The following is a 20,164-nucleotide window of genomic DNA, read 5'->3' as shown; positions in this document are numbered from 1 at the left end:
GTCATACGGAACTAAAGGAACAAGTAGGTAGCGACCCTACCGACATAAATTCTCGGTACACCACAGGAAACGGATGTGTGTAAATTGAGCGTAACAGTCGAAGTTTGTAATAGCTAAATTTTTGAGTTAGCTTTTGTTTTGTACATGCTTTTTGACGGATGGCGACGTCTGTTTAGTTACATATCGATTGGATTAATATATATATATTAGAATGACCAAAGAAAAGCGACACAGAAGAAGGGAATCTCCGGAGCGGGAGCCTAAAGTTAAGATAAAGCAGGAGCAAGTGAGCCCTGTTAGGCCACAGAGATCACGCCGCTCCAGATCGAGATCCAGCGGCACCTCAAGTCCACAGAGGAGAAGAACCAGCAGGTATTTTCGATATTTTATCGTCTTATCACTTTGCTTTTGCCACGGGTTTTATTTTTTTGGGATTTTGACAAACAAAACATACGCGTTGGCCAGTGAGCTAAAACATGTTTTGTCCGCTAGCATCTAACAAAAGCAGCTAACGATACAGCACATATGAGCTGCATCTAAACGGCAGTAATTTGTCCGTTTGTAATTCAAATGTCTTTAGAAAGTGATTTAAGGGCCTATTTTTGTGTTCTTCATGTAGATCACCCGCCAGGACAAGAGACCGTTCACCAGGTAGAAGAGAGCCATCTCCCGTCAGACGAGGTAGCAAATCTCCCGTCAGACGAGGCAGCAAATCTCCCGTCAGACGAGGCAGCAGATCACCCAGAAACAGTGGCACTCCTCCCCAACGTAGTGCTGATGTCAACATAAAGCGGGTGATTATGTTCTTAATGATTAGAAATGATGCTATACACCTTTCAACATCGAAAAGTGGCGATAGGGGTATATCTATACCCGTTTTGTTCTTGCACGTGTCACATAAAAAGTGGATGCTAGCGTCTATGTTATTATGTGCACCTTAGACTGCTGCTGGACTGACACTTCTCACTGGCATACACTCATTTAGACACTAGTTATACAATGGCTATTGTTGTGTATTTAAAAACTTTCGGAACCATAACATGCCAATTTGCTACTTCTATATAAATTAATAAATACACATATAATACGGTTTAACAATTTAAAGCTTTTGACATTACTTGGTCTGACTGTGACAGGTTCTGCTTGATATGTAGAGAGCCAATATTTATTTGGCCACAGACATTGGGCCAGCATAGCTACCACAAAGGTATTAGGATATGACAACTGCCTACAAAAGGTAATTATCAGCAAGTATAAAGGTCTCATGATTACCCGTTTGAAACAGTGTTTTTCTGTGGGATGTGGTAGCTATTATTGTAACTACAGTAACTTACCATTTGTAAGTGGCATAAGCCAGTAGAACAACATAGTCATCAGCGTCAGATGCAACAGTTGCATAACAATAACAACTTTTCCATCTTGTCTGTTTGAATGTAATATAATATGACTTCAGTAATAGTACTTGTAACAGTTACAAAGTACATAAAACAGGGTCAATTACACACACGCACAGTATATATATATTATATAACAATATATATAACAATATATATATATATATATATATATATATATATATATATATATATATATACATTTAAAAAATATATATGTTTGAGTAACCTCATTGTTTATAAGGTGATGGAGATATTTTTGGGAGAGACGTGTGTTCAGGGAGTTGTAATAGTCGACATGTGACGAGTAAAAAACCCTCCAGATCAGGGAATGACACAAGATTTGATTTTAGTAATATTTCGTCACTGATTTAAAAACAGGATTGGACAACATTGTTACATGGAGGTCTAGTTTAAGGTTTGGGTTGAATATTACACCAAGATTTCACAATTGTATCTACACAAGTTTGTCCTGGACTAATACTTTTTCTTTAACTGTCTCATTACCAACAATCTCACAGGAGCGGGAAGAGCAACGGGCTAGTGGTGATGAGCGGAGGAGAAGAAACGAGCAGCCAGAAGAGAGGCGGAGCAGGTGGGAATCAGACAGACCAGACAGACCGCGGGAGAGAGACCGCGGCAGAGACCGACACCGAGAGCGAGACGCACTTGCCTCCCAACAAGATGAGAGGCAGCAGCACGACGAGCGGCGCAGAGAAAACCGCCAGCGGCGCGAAGAAAACCAAGAACAGGATTTTGGACCGTCTGAAGGAGGGATCGACGACCCAAATGACCCACCCGCTGACAAAGAGAAGCCCAACTTTGCACTGTCGGGGGCTCTCACAGAAGATACAAACACATTCCGGGGGGTTGTGATCAAGTACAATGAGCCACCCGAGGCTCGCATACCCAAGCGGAGATGGCGTCTGTACCCTTTCAAGAATGATGAACCCCTTCCAGTCATGTACATTCACAGACAGAGTGCCTATTTGTTGGGGCGGCAGAGAAAAATTGCTGATATCCCCATTGACCACCCATCCTGCTCCAAGCAACATGCAGTGTTTCAGTACAGGTAAGAATAACAAGCAGAATAATAGTAATGCAGCGTTACACTTGGATGATGTTGTTGTTGTTGCACGAGTTATAACTTGACTACCTTTCTGTCTGCGTTTCTGTAGACTGATGGCGTTTACACGCGCAGACGGCACCGGTGGCCGCCGGGTAAGGCCTTACATCATCGACCTGGGTTCCGGCAACGGCACCTACCTGAACAACCAGCGCATCGAAGCTCAGCGCTATTACGAGCTCAAAGAAAAAGACGTTATCAAGTTTGGCTTCAGCAGCCGCGAGTACGTCCTCCTGCACGAGTTCTCAGACACAAGCGAGGTGGACGTCAAGGGGGAGGAGGAGGAGGAGGACGATGAGGGCCTTGATGCGTAAATTGTTCCCATCAATAGTATTGTCCGGGTTTATTAAGGTTGATAAACATCACCATCAATGTTCAATAAATGGCCGTTTCTGCAGGGAAGGGAGCGATTAATGGATGTGGTAAATGTGGGACTTTATTACAATAATGGAACAACGCTGGTTTGTATATTCTGTAATTACCGAACTGTTGCTTAAACCTGCCACAACTGTCTCAAAGAAGACTTCCTATTCTCAGGTTGTTTGTGTAATGTCTGTGTGACGCATGACTGATCTCACATCTGACAGTGCTCTCTATACAAAGTGCTCGGTGCCAGATAAAGATTCTTGCTAAATACAATAGTTAATTATATATTTTTGGATCACAGCACTCAGTACAAAGTTTAGCAGAAGACTAATCTCTCGTCTATGTTCAGGCTGTATATGTCGATGTACGATACGTGGAATGTGAACTCTAGATTCATGTTAAATAAGCGTTGCTTATTGTCAGAGTAAAAAACATTACAGACATACAACTTGTAATGGTATTGCCTTTTCTTTTCTTTTTTTGCTTTGTAGCGCAGGGGAAAACTAGTGGATGCGTTTATGTTTCCTTGCTCCAATGCTGTGTATTTACATACTTCCCATTTTTATTTTTTGTCTATTCTGAAGCCGACAGCATTCATAGTAAATTTCCATCTATGTACTTTAAATAAAGACCGTCAAAATTTGGATTGTCTCAAGAGTTTTAATGTCGACGCCTCATCAGAGTTGTGTATATAAAAAAAAATATTTGACTTTTTTTATTTAAAGATGATCAAACATTAAGATTAAGCATTTGTTTAGTGGAAGTAAATATTTACAGAACACGTGTTTATTATTGTCTGCATATCTACTTTTTATTTATTTGGCCTTAAATGTCCCCCAGGTTAGAACCTTCTATGAGCTCTACGCTCTCAAGTGTTTGTTCTTTTCATTTATGGGTCATTACATTAATAATAAAAAAATAAAGAAGAGACATGGCAACAGGTGAAGCACAGCAATGGAAATGACAAAAATAACATGACTCCCACTCCCGCATGTCCAACTGCAGCTCTGACTTGAATAACCTTTTTTATAAACTGGTATAAAGACATAATTAGGAAGAACAAATATAATGTCTTAATAAGGTGGCATTCAGCTTGGGGAGTGTTCACCGCAAATGTAACTAGCTAAATTGAATAATAGCTTTTCACTGCAGAGGTCATGCGAGGCTCGAGGCTGGGCGGAGTACAGTTTCAGTCTGAAAATGTCTGCTGGCGGAGCAGGCGGGTGGAGAGGAGGGTGGAGAGGAGGCGGGTCGAGTGGAGAGGAGTCCCGCGAATGATAGTGGATACGTGCTGTGAGCGGGGGCGGCGACACACCTGGGGAATTACAAGAACAAGCAACCATGTTAGGGTTTTTAATGCAAGTTGTCCAAGACATGCTTTGACTTTCAGCTGCTCAATAAAGTAGAACATGTACACGACAGAGCGCAGGCGAATGAGCCTGCACGAAATGAAGAGGAAAGATCCAGTGTGGGTGTCAGCTGGAAGTTTGTGGCAGGACTCTGTGGCAGTGGAGCTGAGCGCCAGCGGCTCCGGTAAACAGATCGTCTCTCCACGGAGTCGAACCAGAGCTGTATCCGTGGCACACATTGTGAACGAGGACGCGACAGTGCCGCAGACTGAGGGGAACTTATCCCTGAAATGTCTGAAGGAAGCCTGCGCGGACGCACAGGCTGTTTTCAAAACCTTCTCATTGGAGAGAATATCCCTGGGCACCACGGACATCCTGGATAGTTTCTACAATGCAGGCAAGTGCAGGCATGCTGACTGGAGGGTCATTTGGATGACACGCAACACTTCCCAATCACGCAAACTAACCCTCCCTATTGAATCCCCAACACAGATGTAGCAGTGGTGGAGATGAGTGATTCTTTCTGCCAGTCTTCCGTTTTCTATCACCTGGGAGTGAGAGAAAGTTTCAGCATGACCAATAACATAATCCTATACTGTTACAAGCAAGATAGTGATCTACTTGCTATCAAGGTAACTTAAAAGCAACACATACTTGTGTTTATTATTATGGCTGCAGCCACGGATTACAAACTGCCCCCCCCCTCCCCCTCCCCTCCCTCTATGTATCTGATGAGTGTATTTCTGCCTTCAGGAGCAGTGTGGAAGTTACACGTTCATCCCTTACGTAGTGTCACCTCAGGGCAAAGTGTTTGCCTGTGATGCCACAATGATGAATGGTATCAATGAGTTGATGCAGCCTAGTTTCCAGCTGGAGCCCCTGCTGACCCCGCTGGTGGAGAAACTGGTGCATCTGTTGAACAATGTACACATTCAGTCCAGGTCAGAAATCAACTGCCGGGCTTTGTTTGCTTTGCCAAAACACATTATCATCTCAGATGTACACATGCATTTTCTTCCGTTGTTACTCACAGACAGTGGAATATTATGACTCCTCTGCTCTTTGTGCTGACAGTGAGTACTTCCGAGAGTCAATCAGGCATGAGATCCGGATGGCACGGGAGCGGTTCAGCGGCCAAGCCCTGAGTGAAGAGTTGAGCCGCATTCAGCAACGCCTGGACAGTGTGGAGTTGCTCACCCCTGATATAGTCACCAATCTGCTGTTGTCATACAGGGACAATCAGGTGTGTGTGTGTGTGTGTGTGTGTGTGTGTGTGTGTGTGTGTGTGTGTGTGTGTGTGTGTGTGTGTGTGTGTGTGTGTGTGTGTGTGTGTGTGTGTGTGTGTGTGTGTGTGTGTGTGTGTGTGTGTGTGTGTGGTTATTTTTTTGTTTATTAAAATGTTCAATTATTTTCAGATTGATTGCAGAACACATTTCATTTTTATAATGACTTAAAATATTAACAATAATAAAAAGGATTAAAATCTTCACTTTATCAGAACCTAGAAATATTTGGGATTTTTTATTATAAAAAACGATCTATGGATCAACTAATTGATAAAAAAAAAGACTAAAATTAATTTAGATAGAAACATGAATAAGCCTGTTTTTTTTATTATTAAAATATTATTGTTTGATGACATTTAAGGCCCTCCCACATGCCGGTAGAAGTCTGCTGCATGACGCGTAATGATGCGTTTAAACATGGTTTATTTACACAGACATTGTAGCGATCATTGTAAAATCGTCAAAGTTTCTCTTTAATCAAACAGATGTGGGAGACTGCAAGAGTCATGATGAACCTGAACCCACAATTCAGGAAAAGTGTTACATATGGATGTAATTAAAAAAACATAATTAAGATTTAATTGATTATTTAACATTAATGTCGTAATATATTATTAAATGTCATCGGATGCGAGCATGGTGAATAATACATTGTAATTCTGCCCCCTCTCTCAGGACTATGATGCCATAATCAAACTGGTGGAGACTCTGAATGACCTGCCCATGTGTCTGGTAGCAAGACACCAGAATATCAAGTTTAACTACATATTTGCTCTAAACAGGTACCCAGATGGCCCCTACTGCATTCATAATTAGATTTACAAGTGAACACAATCAAACCATCTCTTGTTCCAGCTTAGTGTTGTTTGTGCCGTTCTCAGCCAAAACGTTTTGTTAAAGCTCATCACTGATGTGATCAAATCTTCCAGGAGGAATCGCCCCGGAGATCGCGCTAAAGCTCTGGAGGCAATTCTGCCTATTGTGGATTCGGGGGTGAAGGTGGCGTCGGACATCTACTGCCTGTGTGGACGGATCTACAAAGACATGTTCATGAGCTCTGGGTTCACGGATGAGCGCAGCAGAGACCAGTCCTGCTATTGGTACAACCGCAGTCGGACAAACTGGTCCACATCTAATGAGAAGTTTCAGTTTGTCACAGACTCTACTTGACTTGTTTGTTGCATCAGTATGTTACTGAATCTCCCCCATGTGTTCTAGTATAATCCATCAGTGCTCTCTTTATATTATTTGTCAGGTATGGTAAAGCTTTTGAGACGGAGCCAACTCTTCACTCCGGCATCAACAACGTGGTCCTCCTGATGTCAGCTGGACATGAATTTGACACTTCTATCGAGCTGCGCAAAATAGGTGCTTCGAAGCTTCCTGCTTTTCTTTACCAGAGACACTCGATGACAAATACGTGCTTTGATCATTTGGCGAGAATACAAGTTTATGATCTACAGATTGCGTGCGTCATTAAGTTTATACTAAGTGCATTACACTTTATGTTGTAGGGGTATAAACCTGAGGCTTTGCTACGATGCAATACATCATTTACATGTGAAAGGCCATAATTCTGGCTAGATTTTAAAATACTAATATGCAAAAAAAGCAATTGTTTTAAAGCTAATTTCATCGGCTCTAAGTACCTAGTACATGCAGGAGAGTGTTTTTTATACATACAGTACATGAGCTGCATTTTTACAATGCACACCGTGATATGTTCTTTGCATTGATACAAGTACGTAAACATTTTTTATTTATCAATTACATCCCTATTTGCTCTTTTTGTGCCAGTGATGCACACAGTATGTCCGCACATAATAGCCTAACACTGCTACATTGTTCCTGTTCCACTATCATCTGTTGATGCACATATGAACCTATTGGTTTGGAAATATATTGTATATGTATTTGTTAATGAATTGTTTCGCCTCGTGTTGTTATGTTGGTGTTCAGGTGTGACTCTAAGCACCCTGCTCGGTAGAAAGGGCAGTTTGGAGAAGATGAAGGACTACTGGGATGTTGGCTTCTACCTCGGAGCAAACATCCTCGCTAATGAACATCGCAAAGTCATCGTGGCCTCTGATAAACTCTACAGACTCGACGCCCCTGTCTGGTGAGGCTTAAGCATCAATTCTTGATTAGTAGTAATCACAGATCAACGCTTTTAATCATCAACAGGATGATTTGTGTGTTTGATGAAATGAATTGGAAAGCATTTAGAGGGATTTTGGTTTTATTTCCATAACAATTTAATACGGATTAATGAGTTTTAGCAGCGTCTTTCAGGTATGTGGCATCTATTATGGAGACGTACATCCTGTACCGTCAATTTTCCAAGAGTCCTGAGGTGAAATCGTCTAAACAGGACACTTTTGACTTCTGGATGGAGCTGCTTCTGCAAACCTGTAAACCCACTGACTCCACAGGACGCTGCCCAGTAAGTCCACACTGATCATCTCCACACTAACTGTAACAGTAAAGCCCTGTCCACTTCCACCGTACGGTTAACACGCGCTGCTGTAATACGGAGGGATATGGTCAGGAAACAATGGAGGAAGTGGACAGTTTTTACATGTGGCTGTTATCAAATAATGGTGATACATGAGATTTGTTTTGCTGTTCAGGTGCTCATTCTGGAGCCGAGTAAAGTCCTCCAACCAGCTATTGTGTGTGTGAGCGAGGAGGACGAAAGTCGCACTGTTCATTTGAAACACATCACACCCTTAAAGGTATGTTTCCCCTCCCCCCCAGAGCCAGATCGTTATCTCAATCCAACATTATGACTTCCTGCATTACATACAGAATGCTAAATAAATTGCATAATAAAAAAAAGTTCTACACTGATTCATGATCCAGTAAATGTTTAATCAGATGTGTGTGTGTGTGGGGGGGGGTGTGTGGGTGTGTTCTTTGAGCGTCACTGTGTTTTGAAAAAATACTTCATACATCCGGACTGTTTACTTTGCTTCTCTTGCACGTCTACGTGAATGCAAACAAAGCTGCATGTGTAACGCTCGGTGTGTTAGCAGTTCAAACTGTTTATTCTTCATCCTTGGTTCTACAGAAAGGCTTACACCAGTGGACTTTCCCAGCCTCTGCAATTCGGGGAGTGAGGTAAAGTACAGCACAGTATGTGCTAACATCTCTCAAGTATCCGCTCTGAGTTCTGGGAGTGTTCAAGCCCGCAGCAACGCCAGACGACCCAAAACATGAAGGTTGTCTAGGAAACCTTGGCTGTGTGTCAGATTTCTGTTCTGTCAATATGGTTTCAGGCTTCACCTCTTTTGTTGGTTGGAGGCTTTTTTTGTTGTTGATTCCTCTACTGGCTACTGATCAGTGTCACTTTGTACTTTAGCCTTGCATTGTCTGCCAATTGGGCAATTTTCAGCTGATACACAGAACAGTCCGCTGATAGGTCACTTAAGAGCAGCAAACAAACAACTTTATCAGATTGTAAAAGATTTAGGTATTCTTTGGTACAGGGTGTTGCTCAACAGCATTCATCAAAATAATCATTTCCCCCTCATTTGTTTACTCAAAGCTGATGCCCTTTGTAATGCAAATATTGGTTCCCTAGAACAGAAAAGGGGTTGATGGAGTTTGTTTTATTCGGTGTCAACATCCTTTATGCTCAGAAGAATTCGATATAAATGTTTTAACATTTCAACAAATAAATTAGGGATTATAAATAGTTAAAATATTCATTTGCTTTTTCCTTAAGTGCTTCAAAGATTGATGAGCGAAGCTGCTTCCTGTATGTCCACTACAACTCAGATGACTTCCAGCTCTGCTTCCCCTCTGAGATTCACTGTAAAGGGTGAGTGACTAATGCATTGGCAAAGTGTGTGTGTGTGTGTGTGTGTGTGTGGGTGTGTGTGTGTGTGTGTGTGGTGTGTGTGTGTGTGTGTGTGTGGGGGTGTGTGTGTGTGTGTGTGTGTGTAATTTACTTGCTCACTGACCAACTGACTAGAGACAAACAAACATCATTACAGGGCGAACACACATAATCAACGGTAAATAGGTAAACTAGCTTTGCAGACTAAAGTCTAGTAGGTGGCCTAAATGAGTGTGATGTAATCACATTGTATGACCCAGATCAACTTAAAGAGTCCAAATGACATTTCCTTCTAACCTCTTGTGGTATCTACCACTGCAGATAGATTCAGTTTTGAGAAACTTCTGCTGCCACCTTGATATATAATGGAAGTGAACTCACAGAACTACTGGATCCTGATACAATATCCCAGCTGCTCAGGACTGTAGATAGTTTGCAACTTCTTAGCAAAGAAGTAAAACTTGTGCTTTCTGCATAGCTGTATGCTATGGAAATATTGTTGGAAATCATTTTTGGTAATTTGGGTCAACTGATCCCTTAAGAGACAAAGACTCAAACATTTTACTTTAAATAGTTTTATACTTTTCAAATTTCAAATTGAACATGCAAAATCTGTTATTCATGTACACTTGCAGTGTTTTTTGTTCACTAAACCTCTAAAATCAAATTCCGTTGTTGTGTTTCTCTTCATTTGAAACTGTTATTACTCTTTTAACATGCAATAAATTATAAATAACTGCCAGATATTGAAAGTTCCAGGTATTCTTGAAAAATGCGCAAAAGCACTTACTCACAGGATAATACAAAGCAAAACAAAGTCCAGGTGGACATCTTGAGGTTTAGGTGTTAAAGGGTTAAAGGTGCCCTGTTGTGTTTACATTCAGTGTTTCTCACCAATACTCATTGTGTATTCATGAGGTCTAAAGCTAACAATATTATAAAAACATGCATTGCAAACATTCATGCTTTGTTGACGCAATGTTTCTTTGTGCATTAAAGAACAGCTGTTGACCGGTGTGAAAACGCGGCAGGACTGTGTATGTTGTCGACCGCATACTTGCACTCGTGCATGTCCGTCTTTGTGTGCGCTGTAGAAACAAAATGGGAAACCATTGATAAAGATTGCCCTGTGGTCAGAGCCACTTCTGTGAACTCAGTGGATTCTATTCACAAAGGTGACGTTATCTTCCACATTCTGGGTGGATCCCTTCTGGGGGAAAGGATTTGGCAAACGTCTCCAGACATGTCTGATGTTGTTAGCGTTCTCTTTCCTTTTTAATGGAAATTCACTGAAACTTCATTTAACCACATGAGAGCATATTGTCATCTACATTAACAATGTTCTCTCACTAGCTTCTGCGAGCTGGTAAACTCTCTGGTTCAGCAGGCTGAAGACCCCGCTCAGGACCTGAACCATCAAGCGGGGGGGATACTGGAGGTCAGTCTCAGTTCTCCATTCCTCTGACGCATGTGTGCTCTATTTTAGGTCTCACTTGCCTCAACAAGTAGAAAAGAACTGCAATTGCTGGGCGGAAATCTCCAACGACAGAAACATTCCTGTAACATAGTGTCATATTCTCCATGTAATTTGGCTTTCTGTGTGGTAACTATTTACTTTCATATTTCATTTTAGATTCATTCTCTGGATTTTCTGGAACATCTGTTCTCTCCCCTCTTCACATTTCTCTCTTCTGCTTGTGAAATTCCTCTGGTGCTCATACGTACTGATTCACGCCGTGTTTGTGTCTCTCTGCAGTTCATCTATGAGACCAATGAGAACGGGGACAAGGTGGTTCTGGGTAGAGGGACGTACGGTGTGGTGTACGCTGGGAGGGACCTGAGCAACCAAGTACGCATCGCCATCAAGGAAATTCCCGAGAAGGACCGCACGTATGAGAAACCAACACTCGCACTTCTTCCCTTTCTGGGAGACATTAAGCTGTTCTTTTTCCTCAAAAGAATGTTTTTTCCATAATAACCTTAATGGGAAAGGATCTGGCAGAGATACTCACTGGCATGCTCTGGATCCCCAGTGCTCTTTAGGAATCCTAGGGGAGATTAATGACTGTTCAGATTTCTCATTCTTTGTTTGTTACTCTGCACAAAAAGCTCAGGCCCGTGTCATGTGGAAATACAAAATTAAAAATGTGCATTTGTGTCCAAAGCACAGCACCGTATTTATGTTTGTACTTATCAAACTGTAGCATCGTCAATGACAAAATACTCAAATGGAGAAATAATGTGTCAAATAAGCAGGTGTAGCAGTGATGATCCAGATTAGGGGTTTTTACCAACCATATACAAGACTTTTAGTTCTGCATCTCCCGAACTTAATGTTCTCTCTAACCAATATTAAACAGGTTAGACGTAGACAGCGTTGTTTATCCTGCAACCACAGTGTGTCGATTTAGTTTGTGCTATGTACAGTACATGACCCAACATGATCTCTATCACTATCATATTGGATGTTGTATTGTAGACCTAGTAAAATAAGGAAAACCCTCACAGTCACTTGTATTTATCTGTCTCCCCCAGGTACTCGCAGCCCCTCCATGAGGAGATAGCTCTGCACAAGAGGCTGAAACACAGAAACATTGTCCAGTACCTGGGCTCCGTCAGTCAGGATGGTTTCATTAAGATCTTCATGGAGGAAGTACCTGGAGGTATGGAACGGAAACTTTGTCTTTAAAGAGCAGTACAGGGTAACCTTAGCTAAATCCACGCACACATACACTGTCTAAAGGATGTCTAAAATAAGGTAATACAAATGGTTTAACTCAAATGAGTTGTTGGCTACATTAAATTTAAAAAATCAGTGTTGCACTGTTTTAATGTAATCTGCAAACTAATACTTCTACATGAATGAATCAGTGTGAGGTCACCAGATAATACAATGTTGTTTGGAACTTAGACTGGAATGAAAATGGACTCTCCTTGGTTCCTTAAAAAGTGGCAACATAAGGAAGCCCTGCCCCGGCTTTTAAAGTCTGCATTTCCTCTAGTTACCGTGTGACTTTGTTACAGGATGATGCCTTTATTAAGCATCAAGGAAGTTGAGCGTCTGCCTTGAGGTCAAGTTGGACAGCGGCGTTGTTCATTGTGTAACATGTACTGGAAGCCAGTTTTAAGAAAGTGGGTGTTTCCTACATCCTGCTCATTGAACCACAAATCTCTGCCAACAATGGCGTGATTGTTAGAAAAACATCTGAAGATATGGGAGCAATTCCAATCCATAGCTCGGTTTGATATTGCCACGTGCAGCTGAGAAATAACAAATGACAAAAACAGAGAATTGCATTTTCCAACAGTAGAAATGATGTTTTGTTCTCATCTTTGCCTTCATGGACATGCGAGAAATAACATAACATTTGACATTTACTGCTTTTGTAGGAAGTTTGTCATCTCTCCTCCGCTCTAAATGGGGTCCCCTGAAAGACAACGAGGCCACCATCATCTTCTACACCAAGCAGGTCCTCGAGGGGCTCAAGTACCTTCATGACAACCAAATAGTCCACAGAGACATTAAGGTGAGCGGCGCACTCTGGGGGACAAATGGCAAATAATGAATCTACTTTCTTGAATGATTCCATCCTAGCTTTATGGTGTAAGATAATAGTGTTGGTGTAACATCTCAGTGTGCGTAATCTGTTTTTGCTGCAGGGCGACAATGTATTGATCAACACCTATAGTGGTGTGTTGAAGATCTCTGACTTTGGAACCTCCAAACGGTTAGCAGGGATCAACCCCTGCACTGAGACCTTCGCTGGTACGATGCTCTATACTTGTTTTAATATGTAAACTGATTACAGTAGTTGCATTTTAATCACTTGTATGATTATTTTCAATAGGAACTCTGCAGTACATGGCCCCAGAGATTATAGACCAAGGGCCTCGGGGTTATGGGAAGCCGGCTGACATCTGGTCCCTCGGGTGCACTATTATAGAAATGGCAACAGGCAAACCACCCTTCCATGAGCTGGGAAGTCCTCAGGCAGCCATGTTCAAGGTAAATAAGAGAAAGTTGTTAATACTTACAGATAGTTCTACATGTTAGTGGGGCTTTGAGTAAAAAGTCCCTCTTTATGGGTTTGAACTGAAATATCTAATAACTATGAGATGGACTTCCATGAAATGTGGTGCTTTAATGTCGCTCTGAGGATGAATTGTAACTTTTCATCTCGTGCCATCATCACCTCAAAATAAATTAGAATTTGCACAAAGCATCACCTGTACTGTGTTTAGTGCCAATTGTCAAATGTTAGCATGTTTACACGTTAAACTAAGAAGGTGACAAAGGTTAGCATGTTAGCATTGTTACTGTTAGCATGGTGATGCTAGCTTATAACGCATAGCACTGCTGTGCATAAAGCCTTGTTCATGTCACACGGGATGGCTGGTAGTGATGGGAAATATTCCCTTGAGCCACCATATCCATTGAGTTGTTCGGCTTGGATTATATTAAATGAATGAAAGTCTATTTCTGATGTAATATTTAATACCTATTTGTTTGTTTTTTCGCCACTTAACCAATTTGGATATATTGGAGCTTACATGAAAAGTGATCATAATTAGAACTTGGATTCTGACCTGCTTTTTACAAAGGAAAGTCGTAAATACCATAACATGAACATCGCATCAGTACAGCATCACCGAGCCTCTCAAAAATACTCACAACTTCCGTCGTTTCTCTTTTAAAACACACAATCTCATAGTCAAGACGTTTGAATGAACCTAAACAAATTCCTTTTAATTGTAAATGATGTAATCTTTGGTCACCTTTTCTTCAAGGTGGGCATGTTTAAGATCCACCCCAAGGTTCCAGAGTGCATGTCAGACGAGGCTAAGGTCTTCATCATGAGCTGTTTCTTGCCGGACCCCGACGGCAGAGCCACGGCCACAGCGCTGCTGAAGGACACCTTCCTCAGGTCGTCCCCCCGGAAGAAGGCCAGGGCTCCGCAGGAGGAACCTAAAGACTACCTTTCTACCAGTGAGCCTTAAGTACACCTACAATACACCTACTGCTCTTCTTTCTCACATGTGTTGTCAGTTTTTCATCAGCCAGTTTATATAAATTGATTTGGTTCATACTGAAACCTGGTTAATGTCAGAGATTTTGAACACTTGCTCGCATCTAACCGCAATCTCGCCGCGTTTTGCAGTTGACTACCAACGCAGTCTGTCTGTACCCATTTCCATCCTTGTGGAAGACACCGATTCATTCTCGGGTGCAATCGACCTGTCCTGTTCCCTGGACTTCAGGAGGCACCAGTCCCCCCTCATACCAGATGAAATCTCTGACAGCCCTTCCAGCACCGGCAGCTTCCTGTCGTGAGTTACATTATTGCTGAACAGAAGATTAAAAAAACCTCATGATCTCTGCTTCAGGCATGGTTATACAGGATCTTACATCAGTGGCAAACCACACTGAGCTTTTAGATAGTCTTGTGAGGCTACATCCTGTGTAGGTGTCACTATATCAAATACCAGAGTCTACAGACAACCACGTGTTACTTACCTAGTGAATTATTGATATCCGTATCTTCTTCGTTTATCTTTTCCATTTCCGTACATGCAATACTTGTTTTTCCTCTTTCTCTCTTGATCTGGTGTGATGTATGTCTTTATTGCCCCCCCCCCCCCCCCCCCCCCCCCCCCCTTCTGTCCAGAATACCAGAAGACTCTCTATTAGACATGAGCAGTCCGGCCGCATCAGATGAGAACATCGGTCTCTTTATGCTGAGAAAGGACAGCGAGAGGAGAGCCACACTGCACCGAGTCCTCACTGACTACATCAGCCACGTCGTCTTTAACATACAGGAATCTGTGCCTCAGGTCGGTAAAGAAAAGTCACAACATCGTGAAATCTCTTAACTGCATGGCTTCCTACATAACATATACACATAGTAGAACAATCGTTTTAATTAGATACATTGTTGCTTCACCAATAACTAATGGGCAGTTATTATATTCCACAGAAGCAGTTCATCAGATTGTGCAAAGTGCTAGCTCAAAGGCATTATTGTGTAAATGACAAAGTCCACATAATAAGCCCTACGTCTCTGGATCCCATCCCAGTTTGATATTACACAAATTGTCTAGACTTGTTGTTGCACTGTTGGCATTGCCAAAAACCAAAAATATGTGATCCATCAATTCAATATATTTCATTAAGTTGGCTTGTGAGATAACTATCTTGAGCCTAAAGGCATCTCTGCCGTTTTATTAACATTAGGTTTGGCATTTTGTTTTCCACTTTTCAAAAGCTGTTATGTCCTATGAAAGGAAGAATTTCCCTCAGAACAATTGTAGGCTTTGGTAGTTTCTCCCAAATGTATTTGATGTCAAACAGTAACTTAATGTTTATATAATTATTTTCCTTGTGTAATTGTATTTTATGAAAATTTAAGAGACAATAGCTGGATTGAATTTTTTAGGAATCTTCCATATCATACTGATTAAAAGGTTAGAATATAAAATGTTTTTGTGCTGCTGTGACTTCAGAGGCTAAATATATAGAAACGAAGGTGATTGTAAATGATATTACTGATTAATATTGTTATTAGTGTCGCACCTAAAGAGTTTGAATTTGTCTATCACTAATGAGCTGGAAAAATTAAACTGCTACTATCCAAGCGAAGAGCACTATTGTGAGATAAAAAGTCTTTAAATGATTCCAGAATGAGAACTGTCCCGTACTGTACTGTGATTATTCGTCTGCAAACAAACAGCTAAATGTAATAGTGCCCTCTGTTGACACTGTTTTACTGTTTAATAGGAAACCTAGAAGGTCCTAAGTTATTCAGGGCATGTAGACGTACTCTATCCTGATTTTTCCTATTTTAAAGCATGGCGAGGGAACACCGCTAACTGCACTCCACATCACTGAGCTCATTAGCTACCTGGGAGACAACATCCGCTCCCCGGACAGGAAGCAGCTGACCAGCAGCCTGCTGCACCTTCGAGCCACCCTGCTCTCTGCCGAAGTATCACTGAACCACCTGCAGGCGGTGCTGTTCAGCTTTCAAGATGCAGTAAGTTACTTCGGAGTCGCTGTCAGCTGTAGGCTTAGTGAGATGTCAATCATGTTAAACTATCTGCTCTGTGTGCAGGTGAAGAAGGTGTTGAGGCAACAGCAAGTGAAACCTCACTGGATGTTTGCTCTGGACAATCTGCTGAGACAGGCAGTACAGGACGCCATAACTGTGCTCCTTCCAGGTAGAGCTTCATCTTACACTGTATAAACTCAGTAGTTTGGGATACCTGTTATTTATTTACTCATTATCTATGCTTCTTCCATTCCTCCCCACCACTCCCCTCTCAGAGCTGAAACTCGAGCTGCAGGACGGCACTACTGAAGAGCAATGTGCTGACCCAGACACTCCTGTAGTTATTGTCCCTGACCAGTTTTTTGCGCCAGCAGACACGCAGTACACAGCATCCTCCATATTTGAGATTCTGCCTACTGCAAGGCCCAACTCCCCGACAGACCTCGCCCTTAACGGCAACTGTCTCCTCAGTGAGAAACTGAGAGACCTGCGACTGGAGACCAGCAGGTAGCATTTAGTGGTATTCTAAATCACGTTCATGTTCATGTTACATTTAATTGTGATGGTTTGATGGTCTGCATTACTGTCGTGTCTGTGGACTGTTCTGTTATCAAAGCTACATAAAGTGACATTTGGATTGTAAATGAAAACATTTTGCAGTGGAAATATAAAATCACATCTCTGTTAGGAAGCACACATTGATGAAGAAGACTTTTGAGTTGCACTGTTTTCTGCTGAGTAATGATGGATGTTTGTGTTTCAGCCTGCTGAGTCAGCTCAATGAGAAGGAGAGAGAATATCAGGAGCTACTGAGGAACTCTGTCCAGAGGAAGCAGGAACAGATCGATGCACTGAGGAAAGCAGCGGTCACTGAAGGTAATGCTTTTGTAGATATTATAGTATTATAGTAGTATAGTATATGTGTCACATGTGTGTTGAGAGAGTTATGGGTCAAGGAATTAGGATAGAGTAAAGTAAACCTGTTTTATGTTTCTCCTGCTGTAATATTTGGTTAAAATCTTTAAAATTCTAATTATTATCTAAGAGTTGTTAACAGCTCTGCTTATAGTCTGATGATTAACCGCACAAGCTGCAGCATGACCAGTATTGCATGAAGGGACCAAGCCCTCTTTGGATTATCACTACACTTGCTGATTCCCATCACTGTTTCTTAACACTTGTACCAGTCGAGCCCGACCACGCCTCCGCTTCAAGCTCTGACAGACTGGTTCTCGTCGGAGGCGTGGATCATCAGAGCTAATGTGCTCAAACTTGACTTGGCGGTTTGGATAATGATTATACAGCCTTGCGTGTGAAAACACAACGAGTGTTTTTGTTGTGTCTAACGGTGAGATACAGTAATTTGCACCAGACAGTCTGAATGGTTGTAATCTCTGTACATTATAGATGGTGGATTGGCTGCGCAGAAAGGCTCGAGAACAGAAGTGAGGGCTTTGGTGCGCTGGCTCGAGTCCGTCCCCGTTGATCAAGACACTATAAATAAGGTAAACTCAATTTAAGATCAGCTTTTTTCTTTTTAATCCTGAGGTTGATTGTTATAACTAATCTACACACGGTTAATCCAAAAACCTTTGTGATCCTTTTTCTAGTTGCTCTCCCATGAGTTCACCTTGGACTGTCTCTTCTACATGGCCTCCAGGGATGACCTGATGTACTGTGGAATAAGGTGAGCTGCCGCCACACATCACCCTCACTCCATCTTGTCCATGCAGAAACGTAAGAGGGGATTTCCCTCAGAGATGGTGCTGCAGAAAAGATGCAGTCTACCTCGTTAGTTCGAGTTTCATCAAAGAATCCCCCAGTGGTGTTTGAGATGGCTTGTTATATAACACTGTTTTATTCTGTCCTTTCAGAGGTGGCATGCTGTGTCGAATCTGGGCTGCCATCACAACTCGCAGGAAGATCAGAAAACAGAATGAGGACAGCGAGGACACTCTTCTTTAATGGCTGCTGATGTTGTACATCAAAGGACAGATTAATTGCCGGGCTGGTCCTGTGTCGTCTGGAGGAAGGGAAGCAGTGGTGAACATAACATATCCTGCTTTAAAGTGATGTAAAGCGGGATAGATTTTTAAGTTACTATGCCAGTTATCTTGCCAGCATTTATTTTTACATCTTCTCAGGGTTTTGGCAAGTGGGACTATAATTATGCCTTTAAAAGAAGCTGCCTAGTAGAGTATTTATTGCAAACAAACACGCTAAATATATTTTAATGGTGCCTTCTGATGATGCTGTTTTACAGAAAACTTAGCAGGACCTGAGTTATTAAGTGCACACTGTATTTAAGATGAATGTCTGGGGAGGGAAACCCAGATCGTTTGTACTGTATATCCTGTTAAAACTCATGCACATAATAAACGGGAACCTTTTAAATCTCTCAGTCTGGCTTGTTATCTGCATGCAGCCATTTGTTTCTTACAGCGAGGGACGTTTTTTGAGGGAGTGACGTAGACTGGAAGAAGTGATGAAGTGGTGATCAGTCTTAAAATTCCACATGTGTTCGCTCATCTGTTTTCACATTGTTGACATCTCCTTAGAAACAGCGCGTGTGTGTGTGTGTGTGTGTGTGTGATTGTTTAGCTGTGCTTCTGTGTAGGTCTGCTGTGTTTTAAACTTCATTTTTTTCCTCCATTAATCATTTTTGTTTAGTCTTTACTTCCTCAAGGTACAAGTAAAGTGTTGTGTTTAGACTTAGCTTGAGTAATATAAGGAATGGAAATAAAGGTAGGAGGGAAAGGTCTGGATCAGACCGTTCCAGTGTGCCATCATTACCTAGTGAGATCAGAGGATGTCCATTGTTTCAATAAGCTCAACAGAGACTTGTTAAATGACACATGCATGTTAACTCTGGTGCTTTGTCAATAGGGATATGACTTTATTGAAAGACAAGGCTTGGCTCCTAATAACCTTTGTACTCACTGAAGGTATTAGTAATACTATTAGTAATTGTTTTTTTCTGGCTAGGTGTGTTCATATTCTTTTTACATGGCCTTGTGTGAGTAATAATGTTCAGTATCCCTCACCCTACATGCTGTCAAGAAAGTCATTATAATCAGCTCCAGTGTGTTACAGCCCGTATACAACAGCAACTATAATTTAAAACAGCAATTTCCCTTTCCTGTCTTCATAGATTTATGACATTATGAAGGTTAAAAAAACCAAAACACCTCTCAATTCATTTTTGGCCCAAATACTGATCAGGCGTCTCACAGTGACGATGACAGTCTTTGAATTACCTCTGCAATAATCCAAACAAAAGCAGAAGGTACAGGGTTAATAAATCAAGCTAGTCTCCTCTGTCCTTGGATGATGTCAGAGAGGAAATTAATACTCAGATTTTATCAACTAAATTCAATTTGGCACCACTCTTGTCTCCTCACTCCACTACCCTGCCTCCCTGTAATTTGTGTAATAAATTAATCGTCAAGTGATAAATACAAGAAATAATGTCTTGATGTATGACATTAAAGAAATGTTCCAGTGTGAGATTTATTCATGCTAAAGATGTACATGTTAAAGATTATGCAATATATTGTGCTATATTCATCCAGCATTTTAAGGTGAGCCCTACACGCAAACCTACTGCAGGTAATGTAACTGATTCCTTCTTCTCTGATTAAAACTTCTAATAACTGAGATCAACTGTAATACTGTTATCCAAGTGGCTCTCTATAGCACATGGTTGGACCTCACTGATGTGCTTTTTGAATGCAATCTTTAAAATAAAGACAATTT

General features: G+C 41.5%; 2 protein-coding genes across 2 annotated transcripts; both read left to right on the top strand.

Annotated features, from left to right (window-relative positions):
• The first annotated feature begins 57 nt into the window (after positions 1–57).
• On the top strand, positions 58–3,530 carry snip1 (Smad nuclear interacting protein). Its single transcript, XM_029451347.1, has 4 exons — positions 58–372; positions 620–794; positions 1,916–2,466; positions 2,573–3,530. The coding sequence occupies exons 1-4, from the start codon at positions 212–214 to the stop codon at positions 2,832–2,834; spliced, it is 1,149 nt and encodes a 382-aa protein (XP_029307207.1). The 5' UTR covers positions 58–211; the 3' UTR covers positions 2,835–3,530.
• A 614-nt stretch (positions 3,531–4,144) lies between these two features.
• LOC115021489 (mitogen-activated protein kinase kinase kinase 5) lies at positions 4,145–18,806 on the top strand. The gene is made up of 28 exons (XM_029451983.1): positions 4,145–4,632; positions 4,728–4,867; positions 4,989–5,176; positions 5,310–5,478; positions 6,197–6,303; positions 6,451–6,621; positions 6,777–6,889; positions 7,481–7,640; positions 7,814–7,964; positions 8,152–8,256; positions 8,592–8,641; positions 9,249–9,344; positions 10,716–10,800; positions 11,119–11,252; positions 11,898–12,025; positions 12,753–12,889; positions 13,023–13,128; positions 13,211–13,368; positions 14,151–14,349; positions 14,522–14,690; positions 15,029–15,194; positions 16,208–16,393; positions 16,472–16,577; positions 16,684–16,915; positions 17,172–17,284; positions 17,816–17,913; positions 18,019–18,095; positions 18,283–18,806. Exons 1-28 carry the CDS (start codon positions 4,296–4,298, stop codon positions 18,371–18,373), a joined length of 3,972 nt encoding a protein of 1,323 aa, XP_029307843.1. The 5' UTR covers positions 4,145–4,295; the 3' UTR covers positions 18,374–18,806.
• Positions 18,807–20,164: the final 1,358 nt, after the last annotated feature.

The sequence above is a fragment of the Cottoperca gobio genome, chromosome 16, assembly GCF_900634415.1.
Source record: "Cottoperca gobio chromosome 16, fCotGob3.1, whole genome shotgun sequence".
NCBI lineage: Eukaryota > Metazoa > Chordata > Actinopteri > Perciformes > Bovichtidae > Cottoperca > Cottoperca gobio.
This window is presented reverse-complemented; position numbering and strand designations above follow the sequence as displayed.